We start from the raw sequence: 12,078 nt of genomic DNA, 5'->3' as shown, positions 1-12,078 counted from the left end.
TCCTTTTCCCCACCCATTGCCTCCGTCCCAATTCTCCCATCACACACACACACACACTCACACACACTCACACACACACACACACACACACACACACACACACACACACACACACACACACACACACACACACACACACACACACACACACACACACACACACACACACACACACACACACACACACAAACACACACACCATTGCCTCCCAATTCCCCCATCACAAACACACACACACACACTTACACACTTGTATGTACTGTACACACAAACTCTAAACCACGTATCCACATGACTTTGTTCTAAATCCAGATGCGTTCCGTGGACCGAGTCTTCAAGTTCATCGACCTGCCGTCGGAGGAGCCTAAACCAGACGGCCTGGGCTCCTTTAAAGACCCCGGCGGGGGCGGCGGCAAGAGCAAGAAGAACAAGAGCCCCGGCCTGGTCATCGAGAACGTGGACGCCTTGGCCTACAACGCTTGGCCCCACCGCGGCCAACTGGACGCCCAGAAGCTCTCCGTCAAGTACACAGAGGGAGGCCAGACCATCATCAAAGACCTCTCCTTCTCCGTGGAGGGTGGACAGAGGGTAGGTCAACCTGAATTAAACTAAAAAAAAAAGAATTTGTGACATTAATATGTGACATTGCTTGGCAAATGGATACGTGTATTACAAAGTCAGTGGATCACAGGCCATCATATAACACCTCTCATTGCCCGTGGAGGGGTAATACCCTTTAAAATAACTGAAAATCGCTTTGGATAAAAGTGTCCGCTAAGTGTAATAAAATGTAGTGTCAGTGTAATGTAATGAAGGTGTAGGGAGACCACACAAATTCTTCCCACGAGTAAGGGTGGGGTTTGAACTGACAACCTTCTGGTTCCTAGACCAACTCCCTAATGACTTCTGATCCCTAGACAAACTCCCAAAAGGCCACACCTGCACAGCTGACTTAAAAGAGATCTCCAAATAAATATGTTTGCAAAACTACACCATCCATCTTCTCAGGCAGTATCCATATCCATTGTACTACAGCCTCCTTGTACACAAACACAGGTGTCCTTCTTGTAAATGGTATGAAGTTATGTCATTGAAGAAGAATATGTGTGTGGGCGTAGAGAGTAGATGAATAGTGGTCCTTTGGGATATGGGCGTAATGGTTAATATGTGAAAGGGTGTACTCTGTACTCGTTTGCTCTGGGTGACTCACATGCTTGGTTTGGATTGGACATGAAGGTTTATTTGTGCCCCTGCTTCATCATGGCTAGCATTGTTTTGTTTACGCTTCTCCAGTGGGCTAGCAGCAGGCTCTGTCTGTCTGTCTGGTGGAGGGTCGGGAAGGGCTATTGTACGCACGTACAGAGAGGTAAATGAATCGGTCATTAAGTGCCTGCTCTCAGCAACATTTCAGTCCTGTGTGCGGTCGATGTGACGCACTGGGAGAGAGAGAGAGCAAGAGAGAGAGATTGAGCAAGAGAGAGAGAGAGAGAGAAAGAGAGACAGAGAGAACGAGAGATATGCTTAGAGCCGATTTCCTTCAGGGCCCATCATTAAGGCTAGTGTAATTTCCCCCTGCTGTAATGAACCCATGCGGGACTAGCGGCACTCGGCTCCACGGCTAACCGCAAGTGCGCTCACTCATGAGACCATTAGCCTCTATTAGCACTTCAGGCTAATGGATGAAGCATGCACCCACCAGCACAGGACGACATACCGCTGCTAGGGTTTCGGAGGCCCTATGCATAACTGGTCAGGAGCCCCCCTCATAATTAAATAATTAAATAATAATAATGATAACAATAATAATATTAATATACTAATAACATTTAGTTTGCCGGGATTGAGTAATGTAATTCACATTAGAAAATGATGGGCCTTTTGATAACTAATAAATATGTTTTGTAGTGTAATTTTGTCATGATGTTTTTCAGTCAATCTATAGGAGGCCCCAATTTTTGGGGCAAAGTGGTTGAGGCTCTAAGCACTGCCTATTTTGCTTATGCCTAGCCATGGCCCGTTTCTGACATACAGAGGAGAGGGGAGGGGGAAAGCCTTCTCTTTGTCTTTTCTCTGTTATACAGAGGAAATATTGAGGCCCGTCAATACACAAATTAAATGAAAGTGTTCTGCTTTCGCCAGTATGATGACGTTTTTATGTTGTTGATCTTTAAAGCGGTTTGCTCTATGCCAGTGGGATGCCAATGTTCTTTTCCACAGAGAGAGAGAGAGAGAGAGAGAGAGAGAGAGAGAGAGAGAGAGAGAGAGAAAGACAGAGAAAGAGAGAGACACAGACACACATAGAGGATGGATTATTCCTGTTTTCAGAAATTAATATGTGACATTGTTTTTGTAATATACGTAGTCATTAACTCAGCAGAAACCAGTCAGTGGGTCACAGGGTTATTATGATGGGGTGGAGTCTGCTTGGCTTGGCAGCAGAACTAAAGGAAACTGACTCTGCAGTGATGATGAATGGGGACCAGTGGCAGAGGACGGGTGCAGAAATGTTACATGGATGAAATGTGTGTGAATTTTTTTTATTATTTTTTTATTTTTTTTATTGAGTGTGTGTGCTTGCGTACAGGTTTTTCATTTCTTTATTGTGTATGTGTATGTGTGTGTGTGTGTGTGTGTGTGTGTGTGTGTGTGTGTGTGTGTGTGTGTTTCTTCATTGCATGTGTGTGTGTGTGTGTGTGTGTGTGTGTGTGTGTGTGTGTGTGTGTGTGTCTGTGTGTGTGTGTGGGCGCGTGCTTTCGTATGAATGTGCCTGTCAGATGGGTCTCCTGGGCAGGACGGGGTCAGGGAAGAGCACCCTGTTCAACGGGCTGCTGCGATTGGCCGACACAGACGGAGAGGTCCTCATTGACGACGTTTCCTGGAACAACATGCCCCTCAAGGTCTGGAGGAGAGCTTTCGGCGTCATCCCGCAGGTACACCAACGCAATATGATCACGACACACACATATTATAGTAGACAAGCTTTCGACGTCATCCCGCAGCTACACCTACACAATATAATCACGACACTCCCACATTGTGTGGTGTAAAGCGTCTGTCTGCCCGTTTCAAAGTTATCACGCAAACAAAAATTTGGCCATCTTGAAAGTCAGCCATCTTGAAAGAGTCAGTGAGGCAATACAGGTACAATAATGCAATTTAATGATGAGACACATTCAATTTTTTTTTTCGTTCAGTTTTCATGTACTTTTTCGCATTCATATTGAACACACTGGCCAGCCAAATCCGACGAAGGTATGATGCATCCTACTGTATGGAGAGAATGTATAGTAGTGGCTGACCCAGAGAGATGACCTCTGGATCAAATACCATGCACATGTTTGGGCAGCAGTGAATATTTGCGTGTCATAGTCAACCGAAAGTGGAGGCAGAGCTGGCGGCTAGCAGGATGTTATTTCATTCTCATGTATCAGGAAGCGCATTTCCTACTGGATGCCCAACAAGTGAGCCGATTACAAAAAATGACTACAAACTTGACACCAATGGAGGTGTCCATCATTGACGAGAATTCAAACTATTGACGCTGTTCTTTAAGGTTTAAATTCTTGAGGACGTTAAACGCAGCAAAAACATGCATGTGTCACAGCACAAAAATGTATGATGACATCACCAAACAGGAAATGAGGACATTATCTGAGCAAGGCCACATATGCCACACATGAATCATGCATGGGAATGTGATTCAGAAAACAAATGCCATGTCCCAAAGCCATATGCTTGACCCCACACCACTGCTTGCAGCTACATGTATATTTTTATATTTTTATTTGTAGAAATGACTTCGGTGAACTCCAACAAATGTTACTTTTTTCCATGTAATGTCAGTCCATTGCATCTTGTGTGGTCACTCATTCGATACATTTTTGTCTCCCTGACAGAAAGTGTTTATCTTCACTGGAAGTTTCCGTATGAATCTGGACCCGTACGGTCGTCATAGTGACGAGGAGCTGTGGAAGGTCACGGAGGAGGTGGGTTCAGCCAGGACTGTATTAAGCCAATGTGGTGCCCCCGAGCACAATACCTCACTGATGCGGTGCCCCCTTTATAAACAAATTTTGTTAAGTTTGTGTCTTGTGGTGCCCCCTCACTGGCCAAAAATGTTGGTGCCCCTTTGCACTGTGCCACTGACCCTTATCTTATGGATACCCCCCCTCCACCACCACCACCAATTCCAATGCAACAGCACCCCCACACCATGCCAACTCTATACCAACCCCCATGCCAACCCAATGTAACCCCACACTAACCCTACCCACATGGCGGTATGCGAAGCAAAGCATAACCCGCCAATAACCCAAAGAAGAAGAAGAACCCTACCCCCATCCAATGCCAGCTCACACCAACCCCATGCTAATTCCATGCCAACCCCACTCGATTAACAGCAGAAGCTGAGAACCAGATCCACCCATTGAAAAATCTTTCCTATACTATATATACCTTAATTTCCCCCCTAGGATCAATAAAGTAACTCTACTCTATACGACGGTACTCTACTACTCTATAGTACAACAATAAGTAGAATAAAATAGTATTTTTGGTCCACCATAAAATCCCCCTGGCCCTCCTTGTTACTATGAGTTGGATATTCCTGACTATGGCAATCCATGTAGTGATAAAAGTAACTGAACCCCGGGCTAATTTTTAAAAAATTAAAAACTAACCCTACTTAGCATCTGCACTTGTACTGTATATTTCCTGTGCACTTTGTATCTGCTAGGGATGTTGACTATGATTACAGGTATGTCCTCAATTGTAAGTTGCTTTGTTTGAAAAGCGTCTGCCGAATGCAACGTAGTGTAATGTCCCATTCCCTGCCCTGGAACACCAATGCTCTTACGAGCTACTCAAGTGTAAGTGAGCTTTTACTCCATTTTTAAGCAAGCTCTTAGGAACTACTCAAGTTCCTTACTGTACAAGTAGTTGTTATACTGCTGCTATACTTTCCTAAGGAAAGAGGAAAATTTCTTAAGTCCTGCGGTATTCTAATAGAGGTTATTGGACTCTGTAAGCAGGGCTCTTTTTTAAATAGCTGAGTTATTTATTTCAATTACTGACATTATCCTCCGCTCAACTGTCAACACGACTTCTCCTCAATGAAATAAAATTTCCTGCAGATATTGATTGTATTGATTCCACATCCTGTCGTGCCAAACTGAACCACTGAAGTGAAACTGAACCACTGTAACATCATTAAACTGAAGGACCTCAACAGACTCACATTTCCCCTCACTCCTCTCGATTCCTCCAGTGCTGCAATGTTCTTAATCACAGATCAGTGGATTCTGTTATTATAAGCAGATCCCTGTTTTATACCCAGCTGAGTTATTTAGTGACATCATAGCCCCATAATGGTATTTTCAATAGTCATTGAAAAGTTAACTACCATAGTACAACACTACTACTATGACATAACACAGGGCCTTTGTAATGCACTACGACTTGGTCATTTCCATTCTGGTAACAGCACATTTATAACACTTGTAAAGGGTTACCCCTGACTGTTGTGTTCTTATCGTTATTGTTGTGTGCCCTGTCCCCTGTGGCTGTAGGTTGGCCTGAAGTCTGTGATCGAGCAGTTCCCTGACAAGCTGGACTTCCAGTTGGAGTACGGCGGCCACGTGCTGAGCCACGGCCACAAGCAGCTGATGTGCCTGGCACGCTCCATACTCAGAAGGTCACGAATCCTGCTGCTGGACGAGCCCAGCGCACACCTCGACCCCATGTGAGTATGATAGGTTTCTAGGCTCTAAAGGGTTCTAAAAGGTTCTTCCAACACTTTGTACCTGGTAGTGATGTTAGCCATATGATTATGTCTTCGATTGTAAGTCGCTTTGGTTATAAAGTGTCTGCCAAATGCAGTGTAATGTAATGTAATGACAACGTTTTCTAGGTCCTTAAGAATTTTCTAGGTGATTTTTTAGGTCCTAAAGGATTTTCTAGTTATTTTCTAGGTTCTAAAGGATTTTCTGGGTGATTTTGTAGGCCCTATAGGATTTTCTAGGCTCTATAGAATGTTCTAGGTTTCACCGTCTCCGGTACATTTCATTCAAGTCAAGTCAGCACACTACGTACATACCAGTACCATACAAACAGTGGTGAGATGAGGCAATGTGCCATTGGGATCTATTAGTTATACATGCATGTGATAACAACACAGTGTAGACCAGGCAGATTTATGGTAGAGTTATGTATAGAGTTAACTCGTGTGTGGAGTTCTTGACCCCTTATGGGTCTAAGCTCTACAAGTCTTATGGGGTTAGCTCTGACAAGCATCCTATGAGAAGAGAGCAAGGCGAAAATGAAATATCCTGTATGTCTTGTATGTTTGGAGGACATTGTGTATTGACGGCTAAGGTATGTAAGGGCATCTGTGTGTCTGAATAAACATTTGGAATGACAATGATTGCCTTAGGTCGGTAGGTACAGGTATTGGTGATATTGGCTTGGTGATTTGTGATATTCATTGGAGTGTGTTCATGTGGTGATTGACGGTTTCTAACTGCCGGTTTCTACCTGCCTGCTCCGCCCTGCAGCACCATAAAGGCCTTGAAGAGCACTCTGAGGGACTCCTTCTCCACATGCACCATCCTCATGTCCGAACACAGGATGGAGACACTGCTGGAGTGCCAGTCCTTCCTGGTGAGTGCTTGCCTGGTTCACACCGGACCATAACTATCACCATTTCCCAAGGTCAAGTGTTCTAGCCTTGGTAGGGCGTGAATCACCCAGTGATTGTATACTCTTTGGTGAACTCTGCGGAGTATCCAATCACTAGGTGTTTCACACACTTTCAAGAACACTTGACATTGGGAAATGGTCTATTTCTCAAAGTGAAGTGTCCTAGCCTTGATAGGACGAGTAACGCCCATTTTTCGCGAGAGTACCCAATTATTAATTACACTTGGAGCTTGTTATTGGATACTCTTTGGTGAAATCAGCAATGGACGTTACTCATCCTCGCAAGGCTAGGACACTTCACTTTGAGAAATACTTCATATCACAAGTGAAATATGGTCTGGAGGACCACCTACGGAATTTCTCGTGGGGGAGGTGTGGTTTGAGGCGTCATCGCCTTTCCACCCCTCACCGCTCTCTCTTTGCTCCCTAACTCAGGCTTGCGCTTTGGGATGAGCTTCCGTGCCGTCTCTCAATCTCATCTCCTGGCATTCCCTCTGACTGTCCAATGCAAATCAAAGCATAAACCCCCCCCAAAAAAAGTCTAAAGTAAGGCTTGAGTTGTAGAAAACTGGACTTCTTTTTTGGATATTGAAGACGTTTAGACTTCTTCAGGTCTGAGCAGGGATGGACTGGCCACCTGGCATAGCAGGCTTTCCCTGGTTGGCCCTGCACTGTTGTGGGCCCCTATTTTCAGAAATACCCTGAATTAGAACAAAAAAAAGTCTCGAAGTCTTGAAGGGACGAACCATCTTTAAACTCCAAAATGAAGTCCATGTGCCTACAACTAAACGTCTGTTGCTTAGATGCCCTGGATGAATGGGAATTTTTACAAACATAATATCCTATCTAGGGCTCACTTGGAAAAGAGGAAACAGCCTCAATGTGACTGCCCTAGCAAAATAAAGGAGAAATAAATAAATCCTACGCTACCCTACTATGCCCAGCTACCTGCTGTACCCTATTTTGCCCAGGTCCTTGTCCTATTCCCCCTGCTGTACCCTATTTTGCCCAGGCCCTTGTCCTATTTACCCTGCTGTACCCTATTTTGCCCAGGCCCTTGTCCTATTTACCCTGCTGTACCCTATTTTGCCCAGGCCCTTGTCCTATTTACCCTGCTGTACCCTATTTTGCCCAGGTCCTTGTCCTATTTACCCTGCTGTACCCTATTTTGCCCAGGTCCTTGTCCTATTTACCCTGCTGTACCCTATTTTGCCCAGGCCCTTGCCCCAGCTACCTGCTGTACCCTACTTTGCCCAGGCCCTTGCCCCACTTACCATGCTCCTTGCTTTACTCTGCACAGCTTCCTGCCCTCCTCCCTCTAGCCTTTTCCCGCGTGCCCGTATGGCTCTGAGTGACAAACACAAAACATGTGAAGTCTTTTAGTTTCACTGACATTTCAGTTGTTGTTCCTACAAAACAGACCCGCCCTTTTCCTCCGGGACATCTGGTACTGCCCACTGCTGACATTCCACATTCTCCGGGCCTGTTGTTGCTTTGACCATGTGTGTTTTTAATGCATTCACGTGTAGCATTTGACGGATGCCTATCTCGTCTCATAACGTGATCAAATCATGATGATTAGCGTCATGTGTGTGTCCGTCTTGTGGCCTCCACGCCATCTCGATGTTTGTTTTGAGGATGTTAACTAGGTATGACTGGATATGAGGAAGAAGAAGACCCAATGCTTACCCATAACAGAGATGTGGTAGGCTCTTTGCCCAGAGCAATCTACATTATAACAACATTGCTATGACATTACTGAGAGCCTTAAAGTGATACGGTCCCATTTTTGGAAATAAGCTCATATTAAACCTCCCCTTGAGTTAAATGGTTGAGTTTTACCTTTCTCCTGAACTTTCAGCCGTTCTCTGAGTATGGCAGTGCAAATTTTACCTCCAGGCTAGCAGTTAACATTGAGTCCTATGAGACCAGCTGGTGGCTAACTGGTCTCATAGAACTCAATGTTAACTACTAACTTGTAGTTAAAATTTGCAATGCCCTACCCAGAGAACGGTTGAAAGTACAGGAGAACGGTAAAACCCTATTATTTAACTATAGGGGAGGTGTAAAATAAATTTCCAAAAATGGGACAGTATCACTTTAAGTAATCACAATTTTGGTGACAGTAAGTTTATAACATAGGTGGCCCTGCCGTGGCTCAAATGGTAGGGCACAGCACTGTTACGCCAGGGACAGGGGTTCGATTCCCGACCAGAGGTCATTTCCCGAAACCCCCCCGTCTCTCTCTCCCCCTCATTTCCTGTACCACTCTTCACTGTCCTGTCCAAATAAAGTTGAAAGAGAGAAGTTAATTATATAGACTCTGCGTTAAAGGATTAAAGTCTAAAATGTGGGTGTTTGGCTGAGTGCAGCTCAAAGCATCAAGCAAGCATTTCTTGAGTGCTTAAAAGCTTTTGCATGACTCACCTCTGTTTGATGATATTATTAGATCACAGACTGAAAATGATTTATTGATTTTTATTGATGTTGATGTGTATTGTTGAGTGTCTTCGGTTCTGCAATTTTCCTGAATCACATTTCATGGAGCAGTATGAATGAATGTCATTTTTCAGTCACGAATCGCGGTGTGTCATGAAACATCCAGTAAACAGTGGGAATGTAAATCTACTATTGAGTGGTCGAAACATTGCTTTTTAAATAATAAGTTTATTTTTTTGGAGCTTATTGGCAGTGTGTAGTCCTCGAATCCTCCCAATTTCATTTTGAAAGACAATGAATGATTTGCACTACATCATGTGATCCAGATTGATTTTATTTGCCTACTGTATGTGCCTGCAGCTACTGTGTGGTAATGGAACAATGAAATTACATTGAGGGAATCTTTAATCTCAAGGGGTGGAGACAGATTGTTTTGTCCATGTTCTACTAGAAATCTTTTTATTTTGTTAATGTATTTCAATTATTTTCCATCAAAACACAAACAAACAAACCGGACACACACACCAAACATCAGTGCAACAGTACGTATCCTCACAGCTTTACATTACATTTACACTTGGCTGACACTTACCCAAAATGACTATTACAGGGTATGGGTAACAGGGTATGGGCTACAGGGTATGGGTTACAGGGTATGGGTTACAGGGTATGGGCTACAGGGTATGGGTTACAGGGTATGGGTTACAGGGTATGGGCTACAGTCCCTGAGGGTTAGGTGACTTGTCCAAGGAAACCTCAGCAATGGATGGTGTGGGATTTGAACCTGCAACCTCAGGATTCTAAGACCAGCTATCTGGTATCTTCCTGATATCTTCCTGTACGTTATGATGTCAACTAGTCTGTCGTTTCCCTGCAAGCTTTCGCCTACATATTATAGCTCTGTACAGTATATGTGATAAAAATTGGCCAGATGTATTATAATGATCAGGGAGTTGGACTGTAGAGCACAGGGTTACATGTTTGAATCCTGCCTTTACCTCTCCCTAAGCTTACATCCATGGCTGAGGTGCCCTTGAGCAAGGAACCTAACCCCACATTGCTCCAGGGACTGTAACCAATAGCCTGTAATAACTGTAAATCGTTTTGGATAAAAAAGCGCCAGCTCCGTAAGTGTAATGTTATGTAATGTAACACTGTAAAATACTGCACTCAGTTCCCTCTTCTTGTCTCGTTCCCATTTCAGCTGCTGGACCAGAACACGGGCAAGACATTCGACTCGATCCAGAAGCTTCTGAACGAGACGAGCCACCTGAAGCAGGCGATGAGCCCGACCGATCGCCTCAAGCTCTTCCCACGCCGCAACTCCAGCATGAGGGTACCACAGACCAAGATCAGCGCAGTGGCCTCCACCCTGGAGGAGGAGGCGGAGGACGAGATACAGGATACGAGGTTATGAGGAGGTGGAGGATATGGAATACCGCACAGCAATCCAACAAGAGACACTGGGGGAGATGGAGAAGCGATGGATGGATGGATGGATGGATGGAAAGGTTTCTGCATAGATCTACGAATGGACAGATGGATCAATGAATGAATGAATGGATGCGATGTGTGTATGCATGTATGGATGAGTGGATGGATGGATGGATGAATGGATGGATGAATGATTGGATGGATGTGATGTGTATGGATGGATGTATGGACGTATGGATGGTGGATGGATGGATGGATGAGATGGCCAGACGGTGGGACTAAATGAGTTCCGCTCCTTTCCCCTGCCTCCTCCTTTCCTGCTGCCCTCCCCTGCCAGAGACTCAGTAGGGCTGGCTGGATTAGCTAGCGATGACAAAAGCACAGCTCAATTCTTCATCCATATCTCAGCGGAGTCTTATAGGTACTGCTCTGATTTCAAGTGTCTTACGAACAATCTCTCTCTTTTTTATTTGTGTGAGGGTTGTCTGCCTGTAGACAACAGGGATGGGGCGCTTTTTTTCCAGACCAAGGACATCAAGTCATCTGCCTCAGCCTTTCTATTGAGGTCTATGCAAAAACAAACAAAAAACCACAAGGTACTTAACTAGTTTTTACAGAAACAACAAAACGTTTTTTTCCTCCTGCACCTTATGTGTTTTTTAGCATTATATATTTTTCTGTATAGTCTGCCCCTCCAAAACCAGACACTTTATGGACGTTTTTAGATAATACTTTATTTTAAGGTTCACAGGTTAGCCACGAAAATTTCAGTTGATACATGTAAAACTAGCCTCGCGCGCCATCCTACGTACTTCAGCCAAAAGATTGGCTCCATACATAGTCTGGTTACTGTAAATGAAATGGTAGTATTATGGGATGGTCAGGAGTCAGGACCAGGCTAATGTAAAGCATGTCTGTTTGTATAAGTGACTTATGACATGTTAAGCCAGGGGTGTGAAACTCATTTTCCCCAGGCCTTGTGATTGACACCGATGTGTCAAGCAAAATCAATCACTTTTCAGGCGTGAATTCACAAATTTCCTTTTCACTCCCAATAAGGCCTTTATTATTTAAATAATCAAAATAAGGACCTAGAAGGCCTTTAAAATATGTCTATTATGTCCCTTACACAGAGAGTAAGAAATCACATATTAGGCGCTGGTTACACATACACTTATACAGATATTTTCAAATGCGGAATTTTATTTTATTTTACATACTATAAACACAACATGTGGATAAAAATAAAAATGACAGGGGCGTTATAGCCCTCTAAATGGGATATTTTTAAAACAGAGTTTTAAAATGTGTTTTCAAAACGCGTTTTCAAAAATATCCAAATATCCATATCCTTCTTAGTAGCGAACATGTGAACCCTATTGTAAAGTGTTACTGATTTTTGGTTAGTGTACTGTGCCTTGACTGAAGCCTCGCATTGTGGTTGTGTCAAGGTTATCTTTGTAAATTAAGTGTTATTTGTCTCAGCTGCTTGTGTTCATTGAAGCGATT

The 12,078-nt window shown here is 43.9% G+C and overlaps 1 protein-coding gene across 1 annotated transcript in view; it reads left to right on the top strand.

The window, feature by feature from the left end:
* cftr (CF transmembrane conductance regulator) overlaps positions 1 to 11,839 on the top strand; it is a 50,689-nt gene extending 38,850 nt beyond the window's left edge. The window contains exons 25-30 of the mRNA XM_063196727.1: positions 313 to 588; positions 2,775 to 2,930; positions 3,897 to 3,986; positions 5,568 to 5,740; positions 6,552 to 6,657; positions 10,340 to 11,839. Coding sequence (XP_063052797.1) covers positions 313 to 588; positions 2,775 to 2,930; positions 3,897 to 3,986; positions 5,568 to 5,740; positions 6,552 to 6,657; positions 10,340 to 10,552 — 1,014 coding nt within the window. The 3' untranslated portion in view covers positions 10,553 to 11,839. The remainder of the gene's footprint in view (positions 1 to 312; positions 589 to 2,774; positions 2,931 to 3,896; positions 3,987 to 5,567; positions 5,741 to 6,551; positions 6,658 to 10,339) is intronic.
* Positions 11,840 to 12,078: the final 239 nt, after the last annotated feature.

This window comes from Engraulis encrasicolus, chromosome 4, assembly GCF_034702125.1.
Source record: "Engraulis encrasicolus isolate BLACKSEA-1 chromosome 4, IST_EnEncr_1.0, whole genome shotgun sequence".
Classification (NCBI taxonomy): domain Eukaryota; kingdom Metazoa; phylum Chordata; class Actinopteri; order Clupeiformes; family Engraulidae; genus Engraulis; species Engraulis encrasicolus.
This window is presented reverse-complemented; position numbering and strand designations above follow the sequence as displayed.